The sequence below is a fragment of the Panthera leo genome, chromosome B1 (assembly GCF_018350215.1).
Source record: "Panthera leo isolate Ple1 chromosome B1, P.leo_Ple1_pat1.1, whole genome shotgun sequence".
NCBI lineage: Eukaryota > Metazoa > Chordata > Mammalia > Carnivora > Felidae > Panthera > Panthera leo.
In genome coordinates this window covers 121,648,481-121,665,883 of record NC_056682.1, presented here as the reverse complement: position 1 = coordinate 121,665,883, position 17,403 = coordinate 121,648,481, and the positions used below count along the sequence as shown (strand labels likewise).

The 17,403-nt window shown below is 41.3% G+C and overlaps 1 protein-coding gene across 3 annotated transcripts in view; it reads left to right on the top strand.

Annotated features, from left to right (window-relative positions):
* The window catches only part of DAPP1 (dual adaptor of phosphotyrosine and 3-phosphoinositides 1), a 53,403-nt gene extending 43,471 nt beyond the window's left edge, over positions 1–9,932 (top strand). For 2 of the 3 annotated variants that reach the window (XM_042935829.1, XM_042935828.1), the window contains 5 exons: positions 1,049–1,096; positions 2,349–2,411; positions 3,772–3,857; positions 6,483–6,570; positions 8,081–9,932. In XM_042935829.1, the coding sequence (XP_042791763.1) occupies positions 1,049–1,096; positions 2,349–2,411; positions 3,772–3,857; positions 6,483–6,570; positions 8,081–8,149 (354 nt within the window). In that variant the 3' untranslated portion in view covers positions 8,150–9,932. The remainder of the gene's footprint in view (positions 1–1,048; positions 1,097–2,348; positions 2,412–3,771; positions 3,858–6,482; positions 6,571–8,080) is intronic. The other variant, XM_042935830.1, reaches the window with a different exon arrangement.
* Positions 9,933–17,403: the final 7,471 nt, after the last annotated feature.

The following is a 17,403-nucleotide window of genomic DNA, read 5'->3' as shown; positions in this document are numbered from 1 at the left end:
TGGAGCCTTCTTGGGATTCTCTCTCTCCCTCTCTCTCTGCCCCTCCCCTGCTCGCTCTCTGTCTCTCAAAATAAATAAATAAACTTAAAAAGTATAATAATAAAATGTCAGCTTCCTTAGCTTCCCTGTTATGGGATTCATCCTTTTTTTAATGACTCCTTCCTTCTAAAATTTCTGTTCCCTTTGCTTCTGCAACATTTTTCTCTCTTTATTCTGTTATCTTACTAATATAAGATACATTGTGACATCATAATAGAACAAAATGTCCTATAAGGAATTTGGTTTCTTCAGAAATTTATGAAGTTACAAAGTCTTCACCTTAGGGTCCTTGTTTTAGGCATATTTCTATTTGCACTGTTCCCCACCATTCCTTACATTTTATAGGTGCTAGCTATGTGTGTGATAGTTACCCTTGAATTAATGCTACATGAGTGAAGAAATGATTCATTGTCACTTCAAGTGTCAATAAATCTGCATTCCTGAAATTTTTTTCCACTGAACAGAGGCCTCGAGAGATCGTCTGTGAAAAAGGGATGCTAGGATAGTAGAGGATCACGTGATAAAATAAATATGGAAATGCTATCTCTACTGTTCCCTCTCAAAATTCACAAGGCATATTAGCATCATACAGACTTGGGGAAGTAAAGAAATGTCTCTACTTAGTCCAGCGTTTCCCAAATGTATTGACCCAACATCAACCCACGGGTGTGTGCCTGGGTGCGTAATACCGGTGCAACAATCAAAGCAATGGGTTTCACATGACACACTTTACCAATCCCGACTTTTACAAGTGATGTGATGTGGCTTATTATTTGCAAATGGCTAACTCAAGTTAGAAGAGAGTCTCTCACTTGTTGTCTGTTGCTATAGGACTCCCCCAGAAGATCCAGTCTGCAAACAGTTTCTCCCCACACAGGGAGGATGTTCAAGAAGGCGATTACTCAAAGATCAATGGCAAACTTGTGTTCCTTTTTAAAATAGGGCAGAAATAGACAAAAATCACGTTGTGATAGATCTGAGCTTTACTTGGTGCTTCTCTCTTTTTCAGCTGGGCACCAAAGAGGGTTATCTCACCAAACAGGGGGGCCTGGTCAAGGTAAGGAAATGGGTTTCTGCCTGGAGCCAGCCACAGAGAAAGAGAGCATGTCGGTAGACTCAATTCCCACGTTGACATTCTTTTAAAACATGCTTGCCCACTCATTTTGACCCAGTTAAAATATTTCTGTTTCAAGAGTTGATCTTTATGACTAATATTGGTCAAAATTCTGGAAACTCACTTGACTGTCTTTGGCAAAGTCAAATGTGTAAGAGTAGGCCTACAGTTAATACTCCCCAAAACTTACAGTCCTTTTAATGGAACAATAGAGGATGAAGGATGAAAGTAGCAAGTTAACTCTAGAACATTCTTCTTTTTCATTTTTTTTTTAACACAGAAGTGAAAACTGTATAAAATGTTTACCCAAAAGTAGGCCAAAAATATCACTGGCCTTAACGTAACTATGTTATAAAATCCCAAAGGAAACACAGTTTGGAACTTTACTAGTGTGGGGTATCCAACTGTCCCTCCATTTATGTCATTGTACCAAGATGGCCTTCATGGAATAGGTCTACTCTTCCCTATTTTAAGAGTCGGGGCACTTAACCTCTCTCATGGGTACTGGCCTGCTTGAGTTCAACCTAAATATTTATTTATTTGTGTCTCTACTAGACTGGATGCTTTCTAAGGATAGGAAGTATTTATATTCACGGCATATCTGTTTTTAAGTTCTCTGTTACCTCTTTTAACTGGACACATTGCCACCCAAGATGAGGGTTCTGTCAGTACGTAAGAAGGAGGAGGTGGGAAACACCAGTTCCTGCCACCAATACCATGGAATTCTTAGGCAAGTCTTAGAAAATTATGTGGTTTGAGGTTCCTAAACTTCAATTTGTGTATTTGTTAAACAAGAATATTGGCATCATATAAGGATTGGCTATAATATATATGAACCTCCAAGGATAGTATGTCGCCCATAGTAGGTGCTCACAAAATGGTATATATTCTTATTATGGAGTTAATAAGACAGACATTTAGTAGTTTGTTATAAATAACCTTGGATATTTATGATAGACCATTTCTTCTTATTTGTTTAAGTATGTCAATATCTCTATCTTCATTATGAACTTAAAGCATGAGATCACTTTAGTTTTTGTAGGTATTTTGAAACTTTTCTTCAGAAATGACTTACCACAACAATATTTTATTGGATCTAATCTTTTAGATACTATTGAAATGAAAGGAAATGATCCAGTTCAAAGATTGCATTCCTATATTCAAAACCTGCATGTTTTAATTATTCTTTTCTCAGACCTGGAAAACAAGATGGTTCACATTGCACAGGAATGAGCTGAAATACTTCAAAGACCAGATGGTGAGAAACATAATACATTTGCCCTTTAAAAATCAGCTCTCTAGATGCAAAGAACATCTGCCTTTGAAATCCCTGAAATTTTCTTTATGAGTACCTGAAGTGCCAATAAGTGATTGGAAATGTGTGTTCTTGATTCCTGATATGAGAGTTGTTTTCTTTTTAAGTAATCTTTACCCCCAACATGAACCCTCGGGGTTCAAACTCACAACCCCGAGATCAAGAGCTACATGCTCCACTGACAGAGCCAGCCTTGTGCCTTAGGCAGAGTTCTTCCGCAAGGATGAGATGTGTGTCCCAGAAACGGATCTTTTGAACTGCTAAACCAGCTTCCCAAGGCACATCATTCCCTTGTTTAGGGCAAAGGGTTTGTTGTCTTGCTGGGGTGTATTAGCTTTGTCTGCAGCAGTTTCTCCCTTTAGTAAAATATGTCCATTTCCCATGCCCATTTCATGAAGCCAGTTTGAAATTATTTCATTTCTTCTCACTTTCCCTACACCAAATTTCTGAGAAAGTAGAAGTTTAAAAACATGAAAGAAAAATATGACTCCCTTCTATGTTTAAAATCCACCTCCAATAAGACAAATATATGACTTCACTCATATGAGGACTTTAAGAGACAAAACAGATGAACACAAGGGAAGGGAAGCAAAAATAATATAAAAACAGGGAGGGGGACAAAACATAAGAGACTCTTAAATATGGAGAACAAACAGAGGGTTACTGGAGGGGTTGTGGGAGGAGGGATAGGCTAAATGGGGAAGGGACATTAAGGAATCTACTCCTGAAATCATTGTGGCACCATATGCTAACTAACTTGGATGTAAATTAAAAATAAATAAATTATTAATAAAATAAAATAAAATAATTTTTAAAAATCCATCTCCACTAAATTTAAATCGATAAAGGAGCACCTGGGTGGCTCAGTGGGTTGAGCATCTGACTTCGGCTCAGGTCATGATCTCACGGTTGATGAGTTCGAGCCCCCCGTGGGGCTCTGTGCTGACAGCCTCAGAGCCCTGGAGCCTACTTTGGATTCTGTGTCTCCCTCTCTCTGCCCCTCCCCCACTCATTTTCTGTCTCAAAAATAAATAAACATTAAAAAAAAATTTTAAATAAATAAATAAATAAAATAAATTGATAAAGACAATCTCTTCCTAACGTCCAGTTTCATGAATAGCAAATCCCCAAACCAGGGGTTATGACTTCCCTTTAGGAAGGTTCTCTATGATCAGTCCCCTTAATGAAAGTAAAATCGACAAGGGCATATAATGGAAGATTTTTAGGGGAAGAAATGATGGACAAATTTGTGTGTTTTATTGTGATGACATATAAGTTGCTTTTTTTTTTTTCTTTTTTGAAGTCACCAGAACCAATTCGGATCCTAGACTTAACAGAATGTTCAGCTGTACAATTTGATTATTCACAGGAAAGAGTAAACTGCTTTTGGTAAGTTGTCTTGTAAGGAAATGATTTTAAACGTCTTCTTGGCAGACAATTACTTTAGCTGAGAAATTAAAAAAACCTGTATGTACAAATGTCTTGATCTGAGGGGCACGGATGTAACTAACACACGGCGTATGTATGTTAGGAATGCTACAGCTGAGCGTGACATAATACCTCATTTAAAGTGACTTAAACCAATAGGCAGGTCCGGCAGCATAACTGTTTACGTTGTACACTGCATAAGTATATACGTAACAGAATGCCACCAACATCTCAGCTTTATTCCTTTGGAGTTTTTTACTCATTTTAAATTTTAACTTTGTTGACTGCAACAATGGGTGATTTGTATTATTATGACTATTTCTGGCAGATAACACAAAAGTGTTTCGTTCTAACCTAATCAGTGCATCATGACAATTCTCTGACTAGGAGACGTGTCTTGAAAAAGGAGTGCTTTATTTTCCATCAACTTTAATGTTTTTCAAACATACCCACATACCTTTCAGTTAGATGCATCATAAGTATTTTGCCATTACCTGCTATATCTCTATCCATTCACTTTTGTTCCTGAACAAATTGAAAGTAAGTTGGAGACATCATGGCACTTTATATATACCTGGGCATGTACTCCCTAAGAATAATAATGTCACCATTACACATCCAAGAAAATTAACGTTAATTCTGTAACATCTACCAGTAATGGATATCTTTTAAAAATTCACTTAAAGGGGGGTGCCTGGGTGGCTCAGTCGGTTGAGCAACCGACTTCAGCTCAGGTCATGATCTCACGGCTTGTGAGTTCGAGCCCCACATCAGGCTCTGTGCTGACAGCTCAGAGCCCAGAGCCTGTTTCGGATTCTGTGTCTCCCTTTCTCTCTGCCCCTCCCCGACTCATGCTCTGTGTCTGTCAAAAATAAATAAACATTAAAAAAAATTTTTTTTAAGAAAAAAAATAAAAATTCACTTAAAGGTACCATATGAGCCAGCAGCGGAAGGGGCGGGGGGCGTTATTGGTTATATAACAAAATATCAGGAGGCAGGCAGCTAACATGACAAGATGGGAGCCAGTGTCTCTACATTTCTCTTGACCTTGAGCAATTCATTTGCTACTTTAGTGTCCAAGATAACTACTCCAGCTTTAGGCCTCACATTTTCATGTCAGTCATGAAGAAGGATGTAGGGATGGGATCACCCATACTTGTCCCTTTTTATCAGGAAAGCAGGCATTTTCTCAGAAATCTATCAGATTTCCCCTCCTATCTCATTGGCCAAGGCTGGGTCCCATGGCCATCAGCAGCAGCAGGGAAAGCAAGAAAACTAGTATGATCATAATTGGCTCCAACTAATTATAATTTATTGCCTGGGGTTCTGTTAGCAAGAAGAAAGGAAAAATTATCTGCATTAATAGGCAATTAATAATGTCTCTCACAGAGAGTACCAAACAATGACAATTCCAGAAACCAGTTCTATATAGTACCACCACTATCCCCTCACCACCCAACTGGGCCTCACATCAAGGTTTACCTTCTATACACAGGGACTTACTTCTTGTGTATTCAACATTAATCACTGATAACAAACAAGATATGCTGCTTTGGCTTTAGGATATAGAAACCCTCCTGACTTAGAGCGGAAGGCTTTTTAAAAATTTTTCTCACGAGAGAGGAAAAAAGGATTCTTAGTGTTTCGCATCTCAAGTCTAAGGACAGGAAGTATGGGCAAGATGTAAGTTAGGGCTGATCTTTTTAGTCAAAAGATTTGACTAGATAGCCAAAGAGAGACAGTCAATGAAGAGCTACCATATTCTTAGAATAAGTTTTCATGCCAGTAGGAAAGTTTGTCTTCTTCTAAGCAGAGATGAACTCATGACACAGTGGGCAAAATGAATAGTTGAGATTTATTGTCTTTTTTTTCCTGTCCTAATTAGTTAAAAGTACCTACATCCAACAAAGCAGCTTATTTCTCACTGAATCAGGCCAACACAAATGGGTTTCTTCAGCAAACTCTTACCCGTCTTGCTGATTCTTTGAATCCTAGCACGCGTTCGGAGTCATTTAACACATCAGCTGAATAAACACACAAGTGCTGTATTCAGTCTAAGACATAAGCCTACAAAAGGATATGGGGGTGTCCTGGACATGTTTTTTTTTTTTTCTGTTTTGACTTCTCATTAGAAAATATAAACTGGGGGCGCCTGGGTGGCTCAGTCGGTTAGGCGTCCGACTTCGGCCCAGGTCATGATCTCACGGTCCGTGAGTTCGAGCCCCACGTCGGGCTCTGGGCTGATGGCTCAGAGCCTGGAGCCTGCTTCTGATTCTGTGTCTCCCTCTCTCTCTGCCCCTCCCCCGTTCATGCTCTGTCTCTCTCTGTCTCAAAAATAAGTAAACGTTAAAAAAATAAAAAGAAAAAAAAAAAAAAAGAAAATATAAACTGACCAGTAATAATACTATGAATCCACAACTTCCTCCACATTTCTGCCCTTTGCTGGCAGGAATCACTCTGAATTTATCAGTTCTTCAAGTTGCTCTTTGTTGATGATTTTTTCCTGTTGAATATTCTAATTACTGTTCAACGAATACATTCAACCAACCACCTGGAGTATCTTATGTTTTTCTTTCGTCTTCTCAGCTTAGTGTTTCCATTCAGGACATTTTATCTCTGTGCAAAGACAGGAGTAGAAGCTGACGAGTGGATCAAGATATTACGCTGGAAACTGGTGAGTTATACAAGTCCTCTTGATGTCTAGTACTCAGAAATAACATGTTGACAACTTCAAACATATTTCTATTGAAAGTGTCAGACTATCTCCAAGAACGAATGGGATGTCCACTGGCAGACTTCTTGTGAGTCACAGAAGGCATGGAGATGGGGGTAAAAGAGAAAGGACAGGGCTACACTGGGGTCTCAGCCCTGGAGCCTTAGCCTCTCGCCCTCAAGATTAGTCTTCCTTTGAGTGGGTGGCCTGGTCCAATTTTGCCTGGAGGACATGTGGGACTGGAAGGTCAGACAGAGGAAAGCCGCCATATTTCTATACTAGAAATTCCTTTTAAATAGAGAAGGAAGATTGATTGCTAGAGGAACTTCCCTTAGCTTCCAGTCTTTGTGAAGATCAAGCATGAAATGTGGTTTATTTTATCTGCTTTCTTATAAGGTGCTTATAAAAATTCACCAGTCTCATACATTTTTTGTATATGTGTTTGCAACTTAGTGAGTTGTTAGTCAAGAACGTGTCCTTACAGCTTTCTAAAATTTTCAATAAATACCATCTTGAAACCCTTGATGTTTTCAAACATCAACAATTTTTCTTAATTTTTTTTTTTTTTTATGAAGAAACTTGTTGAATATTCTTTTGTAGATGCTGGGACTTTTGCTTTTGGTTGTATTTTCAGTTTGAAATCCAAATAAGTATACCACTCATTTTTATTTTTTATTATTTAAAAACATTTTTTAAATGTTCATTTATTTTGAGAGACAGAGAAATAGAGAACAAGCAGGGGAGGGACAGAGAGAAGGAGATAATCCCAAACAGGCTGAGTGCTGTCAGTACGGAGCCTGATGCAGGGTTCGAACACACAAACCGAGAAATCATGACCTGAGCCAAAATCAAGAGTCAGACACTTAACTGATTGAGTCACCCAGTCTCGCCCCCCCACCCCATTCATTTTTAGATAGTTCCAATGTATTTGATACTCAGTGGGGAACTACTTTTCCACATGAAACATTTGCTCAGATAATCAATTTTTTATTCTTTGTATTCTGTAATTATGCAAGTGACACATCATTATTATAGAAAAATTAAGGTAAAAGTACATCAAACTCACACACTTTCAGACTTCTCCCTGTGCAAATAAATATTTAAAAATCAAAATTTAATCACTCTTTACATACATACTCCACTGGCAATGTGTCATAAACATTTTTCCCTATTTATAAATTTAGATCTAAGTATTCATTTTGATTCATTGAATAGTATTTCATTTTATGAATTACCGTATTAGGCCAGTTCCCAATTTGTACATGTTTTAGCAACTACTTTTCAATATTTATCCTGCAAAAAGTACGGAAAGCCATACTGAAATTCGGTGGGGGATAGGGGTGTCACGTGTTCATTAACTTATAGATGCAATGTGTCCTTACTAACCAGCATGTCTTATTTAATATTTGCTAAGTTTGTTATCATAAAATTGCTCACCAGTAAATATGTATGTGTGTATGCTCTATTACAGTCTCAAATAAGAAAGCAGCTCGACCAAGGGGAAGGCACAATCCGATCTCGGTCGTTCATCTTTAAATAGGCCTTCCCTGCCCAAGCGCGCAGGGCGGAATGGTCCCTGATGTTGTGATCCACAGCAGGCTTCAGACGAAAGCTGACTAAGGCTTTTTCTTTCAAAACAAACCAAAAGCACATGCAGATTTGGACCTTTCGGAACCCACCACATTTGCTGACTTGTGGGTAACTGCTTGCCCTTCAGGATGTTGTCGCCTCCGTGAGAATACCAAAGCTGTCATCGTTCTAATGGAAGCCGATGAAACCACCAACCCAGGCGTGCTCACTTTTAGGAAATGTAGAAGACAAAGGGGTTTTGTGTTCTCTCACTGCGGTCCCCAAGCCGCATGGCATCCCATTCTGCATCACAGTCAGCTCCTCCGACATCCAGGTTGTGCTATCAACCAGGAAGGGAACAGCTATGTGCTTTGACTGCTTCTACAGAAAGTGTCTAGAAATAGCAAACACCGAAGATTGAGGGTGGGGGCAGCGCTGGTTCTGTTTTTTGTTTTTGTTCTTTCTTTATACAGAAAACCAAACAAAACCAAAATGGGAAATTTCTTTTCTCTTCGTAACAGGCTCAGGCATCTAGTGGGTCCTTCCTCCCCTTCTAATGATAAGCCTGTGAGAAGTACATGTCCTACCGGCTATTAGGTAGGATGAGAAAGATAAAGGAAGGCAATCATTTGGGGGAAAATGTTTTAAAGAGTAGGAAAGCCTAACTTGAGGAAAGGTAATAAAAGAGCCGGTAACTTGTAGTTTAATAACAATCCGTGTTATTAGTATTATAACTAGAACAATAATAGAGTATTTGTAAGCGCTGGGTTCTCTTCATGCAACATCTCTGCGAACAGACTGAAAGACTTGTGAAGCCGAGTGTGTTGGGACAGTCCCTTCCTCAGGGCGAGCTGCCGGTGTCGGCCTGGGGCAAGTCAGAATTCCCTTGCACTGAGATGGCTGAGCACTCTCGCCTTATTCAAGAGCAACTTCTGTGGCCACATGAAGGGGCAACACTAAGTCCGCATGACACGAACAATGACGTGTTACACCGCATTTTCAAACTAGAAAAAGAGGATTGAAATAGGGTAACAAGATACTGGCATCGAGAGCTCAAATAGATTCTAACCCCTTCTCTTATCTTTATGAATACTGCTTTTTTTCTTTTTTTTTAGATAGAAGTTTAAAGGGAAAGAAAAGTGGAGGGAGACCCCAAATACAAGAGATTATGGTATATGGTGCGAAGCGATGTCGTAACACTGCTTTTGCAGTTCCGAATGCGTACCTTGACGAAAAAGTTGCTTCTGTTACTCAAAACATCTAGGACTCAGAGATTACATTACATTTTTGTGTATTTCAACAAGGTTTTTCATGTATTTTGTTATGTTTGTATCATATGAGATAAAGCAAATGGCAACTTAAAAATGTATTATGTCAAGTTCACAAAGTAAGCAGTTGCAAATGAATCTTCACTGAGATGTGCGGTTCATGTTTTATTTTCTTAGAACCAAGTTTTTCTTTGTGTAGGTAATATTGTTCCTACTTTTTGTAAAATATGTCCTGTTTATTTATATTCTTTGGTTAAGTTTATTAAAAAGAGCATTTTGCTGTGCCTGTAATATTTTGCTATTAAAATATATTTTATCTGTAATTTAAAAGGAAATACAACTGATTAATGTCATAAATGGCAATGAAGAATCCACTTCTGTTAGACTGTGTGCTATGAAGAATTTGGAGTTGAAGAAATACTCTCGGTCTTGAAGGAGTTCTTAGTTAATATGGAAAAGATAATAAATACATACAGGGGCACCTGAGTGGCTCAGTTGGTCAAGCATCTGACTCTGGATTTCAGCTTAAGTCATGATCTCATAGTTCATGGGTTTGAGCCCTGCATCAGGCTCTGTGCTGACAGCTCAGAGCCTGGAGCCTGCTACAGATTCTGTGTCTCCCTCTCTCTCTGCCCCTCCCCTGCTCGTGCTCTCTCTCTGAAAATAAATAAAATTAAAAAAAAAGGGGGGGGGCGCCTGGGTGGCTCAGTCGGTTGGGTGTCCGACTTCGGCTCAGGTCATGATCTCACAGTTTGTGGGTTCAAGCCCTCTGTCGGGCTCTGTGCTGATGGCTCAAAGTCTGGAGCCTGCTTCAGATTCTGTGTCTCCCTTTTTCTCTGCCCCTCCCTGACTCATGCTTTGTCTGTCTCTCTCTCTCTCTCTCAAAAATAAAGAGGAACATTTTTTAAAAATTTTAAAAATTAAAAAATAAAAATATGGTGCACTTGGGTGGCTCAGTTGGTTAAGTGTCCGACCGTTGGTTTTGGCTCAGGTCTTGATCTCACAGTTTGTGGATCCAAGCCCCACATCAGCCTCTGTGCTGACAGCTCCAAGCCTGCCTGGGATTGTCTCTCTCTCCCTTTCTGCTTCTCCCCTGCTCGTGCTCACCTACTCTCTCTCTCTCTCAAAATAAATTTAAAAACTTAAAAAGTACACACACACACACACACGCACACACACACACATACATCCATGATCACGTATAGAACTAAGTAACACAAATTCTGCACATGAGGCACACAAAGCTACATGATGAAGAGTATACTTCAGCAGGGATACAGTCGTTTTTTGGAGGGTTTGGACATGAAGAGGTCAAGCTCACCTATAACATAACATACTATGCATTTGTACTCCACTAGATGCTTTACCTGCTCTCAGCAGCCCTGAAAAGTGGTCACGATTTTGCCCCCTGCCAGGAGCCTACTATTTCTCCAAATCCAAGATAAGGGAGGATGGTTTATGCCAACAGCAGATGGGAGTGGGGCCGTCTGGGAGAACAGCCAGTGGGGTGTCTGCATCAGGTCCCTTCCACTACCAGGTATGTGTTTATCCTAAAGGAAGTGCCACTTAAGACACAGCCAAAGTATTAGCAGGTATTCTCAGAACGCCGCCTAGGAAAATCTTGCCCCACAGCAACACTGTTCCCTCTGGACTAGCGGAGTCACCCCCAGGGTAGGGATGGCTATTTATGCCTCTGAGGGCAACCTGTCCGCTATGACAGAGCCACTAGGAATCAGAACACTCAGTGGGCCACAGCCCTTCTCTTCCCACCCACATGATGTGCCAGAGTGGGTGCTTCCATCTTTGCCCCTCCCATTCGCCACGCACAGGTCAGAGAGTCAGGCTGTGTCCCTATTTCAGGCAAAGAGCAAGAGAACAGTATGGCGTTAACATCGATCCTACTTCCCTTCCCCTCCACTACTTCAGGTTGGTTGCAACAAACCCGTATTTTTGCCAGACTCCTCCGAGCCAAGTATGCTTCATAGCAGATTCCAGGCTAGAGCCTACACTCAATCACTTTGGACTCAGGCCGTCTGGGCATGATGCCCCGCAGTTTCCTCAGTCATGTGCCATGAAGGACCAGGCTTTCTTTTTCTTTTTTTAAATTTCTGATCTATCACCAAGTGAGATTTTGTAAAATCCGATAAAAATAAGTCGTTAGAGACACGAACTCAAACCACAAATAGCACAACCTCAAGTTCTTATTATCAAAAACAACAGACATGAAGTTGGTTCTGCCTAATTGCTGTTGTTTAAACACTGACTCTCAACACTTACTCTCTTACTTCTGTACTTGTCACGTGCCGCTCACAGGCATTAACAGCCCAGTTTGTGGACCACATTTCTAGTGGCTCTGGTCTAGTGAACTGGCAGATAAAAGGAGCCAAGAGCCTTCTCGAGAAAGAATGCACCCGAGGAAGAGAAGGTTGTGGTGCAAATGTCTTATTGATGGATTATGGACACTCGCCATAGGGGAGGGGTGATTCTGAGCACATTCTTGTCTGTTACGCCCACAGCAAGCCACAAAGGAGCGTTCTCACTAGGGTCTTAAGGGGAAGACATTGGGATAGTGTGTTGTGTCACATTTATAGCTGTGAAGACCGGGCCCTTAAGTCTTCCACAGTGTCTAGGCACTCAGCACAGCGGCAGGGGCCAGGGGTTGAGCTCATCCCAGAGAATGAAATTGGCAGATGCCTGCAAAAACTGGTTTCAGGAGCGTATGGAAAGTGCTCTATGGGGAATCCCAGAGACACTTGGAAGACATCTGAGAGGAACTGGATTTTCCACAGAAGCCACGAGGATGAAACCAGAGAAGCGTGGCCAGTGAGTTCCTGAGCCTGTGGTTATTTCTCCACTTCTAGAATGCTTAATTGGTGTAGACTTACTCAGTAACTGGCAAGATACACAGCCTGGTTTTCTGAGCTGCGCTGTGAGGGCTACTATAGTCGGAAAGGACAAATGTAAGTCACTGGAACCGTCTCTACTCTGGAAGATTGTAAACCAGAAGCAATATTTGGGGAGGGGTTTCAGAGATTAGTGCCACCATCATGCACTTGAAGGATGCAGGGGTGGTGATTTCCACCACATCCCCATGCAGCCCACCCGGGGGACATGTGCAGAAAATAGATGGATCCTAGAGAATGACAGTGGATTATCACAAAATTAATCAGGTGGTGACTACGATCACAGCTACTGTTCCAGATGTGATTCCATTTCTTGAGGAAATTAACAAATCCCCTGGTCCCTGATGCGCAGCTATTGATCTGGCAAATGTATTTTTCTTGATAGCTATTAGTAAAGACTGCCAGAAGCAGCCTGCTTTATCCGGCACGGCCACCAATACACCTTTCACTACCCTACCTCAGAGGTTTACCAGTTCAGCCCCATGTCACAATTTAGTCCACACCAACCCTGATCACACTGCTCCTAAGACATCACATGGGTCCACTGCGCTGATGGCATTAGGCTGATTGGACCTAAGGAGCAAGAAGTAGTAACGACTCTAGACTTTTTGGTAAGACACTTGTTTGAGGGTGGGAAATAAATTCAGGGGCTTTCCACATCACTGAAACTCTAGGGGTCCAGTGGTGTGGACAGGTCAGATATCTTTTCTTTTTTAAAAAAAAAATTTTTTTTTGGATGTTTATTTATTTTTGAGGCAGAGACAGAATGTGAGTGGGTTGGGGCAGAGAGAGAGAGAGGCACAGAATCTGAAGCAGGCTGCAGGCTCCGAGCTGTCAGTACAAAGCCTGACATGACGTTCGAACTCACGAGCTGTGAGATCATGACCTTAGCCGAAGTCGGATGCTCAATCGAGTGAGCCACCCCGGCCCCCCTCAAATATCTTTCCTAAGGTAAAGGATACCTTGTTGCATCTGGCCCCTTTTGCAGCCAACCAAAGGCACAATACCTAATGGGCCTCTTTGGATTCCGGAGGCAATATACTGCTCATCTTGCTGATGGAACTTGTTGCCTTTACCATGTTCCCCATCATCCTAAAGTACCAGGCCTGACAGAGTGGCAGAATGGCCTTTGAAGACTCGGTTACAGCCCAGCTGGGGCAATGTCCCCATGTTCTTGCGCTGTGCTAGTTTAGAGGCATTTGTTCCAAAGGGAGGAATGCTTCCACCGGGCGACACAATGATTCTAACACGCTGGACATTAAGACTGCTACCAGCTACTTTGGGCTCCTATCTTTGATTCAACACATGAAGGGAATTACCGTACCGGCTGGGATGACTGATCCTGATTCCCCGGGGGAAACGGGGCTGCTACTGCACAATGGAGGTAATAGTATGTTCCAAATACAGGGGATCCTCTAAGGGATCTCAGTACCACCAAGTCCTGTGACTAAAGTCAATGGAAAACTACAATTCAATTCAGGGAGGACAGCCAAAGGCCTGGACTCCTCAGGAATAAATGTTTGGGCCACCCTACCAGGCACAGCCACGACCAGCTTGCTGAGGGAGAGGGAGTATGGAATGGGTAATAAAAGGCAGTTCTAAATACCAGCTACAACTACACACCCAGTGGGAAAAACAAGGACTCTGATTATTACCTTTCTTCCTTGTTTTGTTATGTTTGTGTGTACATAAACAAATATGTACGTATTATAAATACACACATAGTAAGCACATCTTTTTTCTTCCCTCTGGTATCCTCTTATTACCTACCATAAGATATATTAAAAATGGTTAACCTTACATCACAGCATTTAAGCTATAGTATATGAAGGCGAGAAGTGAGCATCACCCAAGAACATCGCATCCTCTTCCGGGGAGAGTTAACATGTTTTCTGTATGTGGGTTAGTTGTTTGATGTTAGAAGTAGTTTATGTGGAGATTAAGGATGCTTTAGGAAGATGTACACGATGCCAAGCTGACAAGGGTAGACTGTGAATGTTATTCTGTGTGTCAGCTTAGCGAGGCTGGAGGACCCAGTTATTCAATAGACCATGAACCTACATGTTATGTATTGTGTAGCTGTGCTTCACACCCATCTATAATCCACTGAATTTAAATAAGAGTTATCCTCGATAATACGAGGGGACTTCATCAATCAGTTAAAGGTTAGCCTTGGGGTTCCTGGGTGGCTCAGTTACTTAAGCGTCCGACTTCGGCTCAGGTCATGATCTCACGGTTCGTGACTTCGAGCCCTGCACCCGGCTGTGTGCTGACAGCTCAGAGCCTGGAGCCGTCTTCAGATTCTGTGTCTCCCTCTCTATCTGTCCCTCCCCCACTCACTCTCTCTCTCTCAAAAAAAAACATTAAAAAAAAAAAAAAAAAAAAAGAAGCCTTAAGAGCAAAACTGAGGTTTCCAAGAGGAAATTCCGCCTTAAGACTGCAGCTTCAGATGTGAGGGTGATCTGGCTGCGACATCTGTCACCCCACTGATCGCCAGGGTTGATTCAGCTGATCTGGCTGGCGAGGCGGGTGTCCCCTTCCTTCCTCACCACTCCATGTGCGTCCCTCCCAAAGCTGAGTGCTCCATCGAGGTGGACGACCTTCCCCGATAGAGGAGGACCGTTCTTTGGTCAAGGGTATACGAGTAGCTGCACTCCCCTGCTAGAACCTCCAAACAAGTTCTCAAGGTTCACCTGGAGGAGAACGTAGGGTAGCCAAGCTTCTAAGACTCCAGACACATCCAAATGAGGCGTTGCATGTGGCAATTTGCCTTAGTTTAAAAAAAAAAAAAAAAAAAAAAAAAAAAGACTGCAGGCTCAGCTCCTGCCACAGCTTTCCCAGCCTTCTGACCTGCCCTACAGATTCTGGACCAGCCAGTTCCCACAATCACATAAACCCACTCCTTGAAATCAATTTAATACATATATAGCTTACTGCTTCTGTTTCTCTGGCAATCCCTGACACAATTTTCTTCCCCAAATGCCCCATCACCATATTATTATAAATTGTGTTTGCTGGAATACTTAAATTTTATTGTGTTTGAATTTAAAAGTTCAGAAACCACCAATGAAGTTTACAGTAAAAAGGCTCAATCGTGGGCTCCCTGTCCCCCAGGTGCCTAGTCCACTAGTGCCACCAGGTTCTTCTGTGTATCTTCAGAGACAAGTCTACCACATGCAATCAAACAGGAACACATGCATGTATTTTTCTTCTTACATATAAACTGCAGCATACCATGCAATCTCACACCATGCTTTTGTCACTGAACGTCATGTCGTGGATTTCTATGTCAGTAACTAAAGAACTGCTCCACTCTTTTTTTCATTGGGCAAATGTAGTCATTAATGTAACCAATCCTCCACAATTAGGGTGACCAAATAATTTCTTACCTAAAACCAGCAGGTATAACTGGTATGTTAAGCCCAGAACATAGGATCACCCTGTCTATGAGGAGTCATTCAGGTTGTTTCCAATCCTTTGTCATTACCAAGGTGCAATGAATACACTTATAAATATATAATCTTGCACATGCCCCTTTTGTATCAGTAGAAATTTCTAGAAATGGAATTGCTGGGTGGGAGGACAATTTCTTTTAATCAACTTGACTGGTCACAGGGTGCTCAAATTAAACATTTCGTGTCTTCGAGGATGTTTCCGTACCATTCCATCTGTGGACTAAGGAATTTGCCCCTTTGTTTGCCTCACCCATGAGTTGGGACATCTTATCTTCTGCCCTCAGTGGATTTACACCAGTGGCCCCCCTGGTTCTCTAGCTTGCAGATCATGGTACTTCTCGGCTTCTAGAATTATGAGAGGCAATTCCTCATAATAAGTCTTTTATATTTGTTTAAAAGTCATAATACATACTTATAATAAAAGGTATATATCCTACTGGTTCTGTTTCTCTGGAGAATCCTAATGAACTAGGCCAAAGGTTATGTGCATTTGGAAGTTTGACAGATTACCAAAAAGTCCTATAACCTAGTGGGTTGAGTGTTGGAATCTTGATTTCGCCTCAGGTCATGATCTCACAGTTCTGAGATCACCAAGCCCTGTGTCAGGCTCTGTGCTGAGCTTGGCACCTGCTTGGGATTCTTTCTCTCTCCCTCTTTGCCCCTCCCCTGGCTCATGCACTCTCAAATATTTTTTTTTAAATTGCCTGTCCTCCTTACTGAGTAATCCTTTTCCCACTTATGTCAAATTCATAACGTTTTAAGTTCTCGTATGTACGTACTGAAGTCTGTTTCTGGGTTAGTTTGTTCCACTGATCTGTCTCAAGTACACCTAATTGAGTTTATACTACCTTTTAAAAAGTTTATTTAGTTTCACATTACCTTTTCAAACATTTCTTAGTGATTTTCACCTCACTTTTCTAGAACAATTTATCTACCTTCTTCAAACAAATTTTAATAGTAGTAGCAGTCATCGTGCAAAGCTTAGAAATAGCTCCATTTATTATTATAGTTTCCTTTCCTGGAATTTTTAGGTATATAATTATTATTACCTGAAATTAAAAGTTCTGGCTACCTCATTTATAATCGACCGTCTTCTTGTTTAAGCATCATTGCATTAGCAACAATCTCCTGGACACTATTAAACAATAGTCCAGATGATGGGAATTCTAGATTTTAATGGGTGCATCCAATGCTTTACTAGGTTTCCTTAACTATTTATAGCTTCCTGCAGGTAAAACTTACCCTCCTGCTTACTTCCACATAAATGCTGTTGCTCAAGTCCCATTTAAATGCCCCCGTTCTGGGTTTCTACAGCCTCCCGTATAGCTTCATGACAGCTCTTCTTGTACGTACCTGTTTGTATTTACTGAGCTTTTAAGTTCTTTAAAGGAAGGTACCACAATTTAGTTTCATACTTGTACAGAAAGAGGAACGGAGGGAGGGAGGGAGGAAGAAATAGGAGGGAAGGAGGGGGACAGGAAGAAGGAGCAAGCAGCCACGGTGTCTGGCTGACCATTCACTGCACAACCTGAGGGAGAGTATTCACACACTCCACGTGCAAGGCACCCCTGGAGCACAGAAATATGAATCGTATTCCTT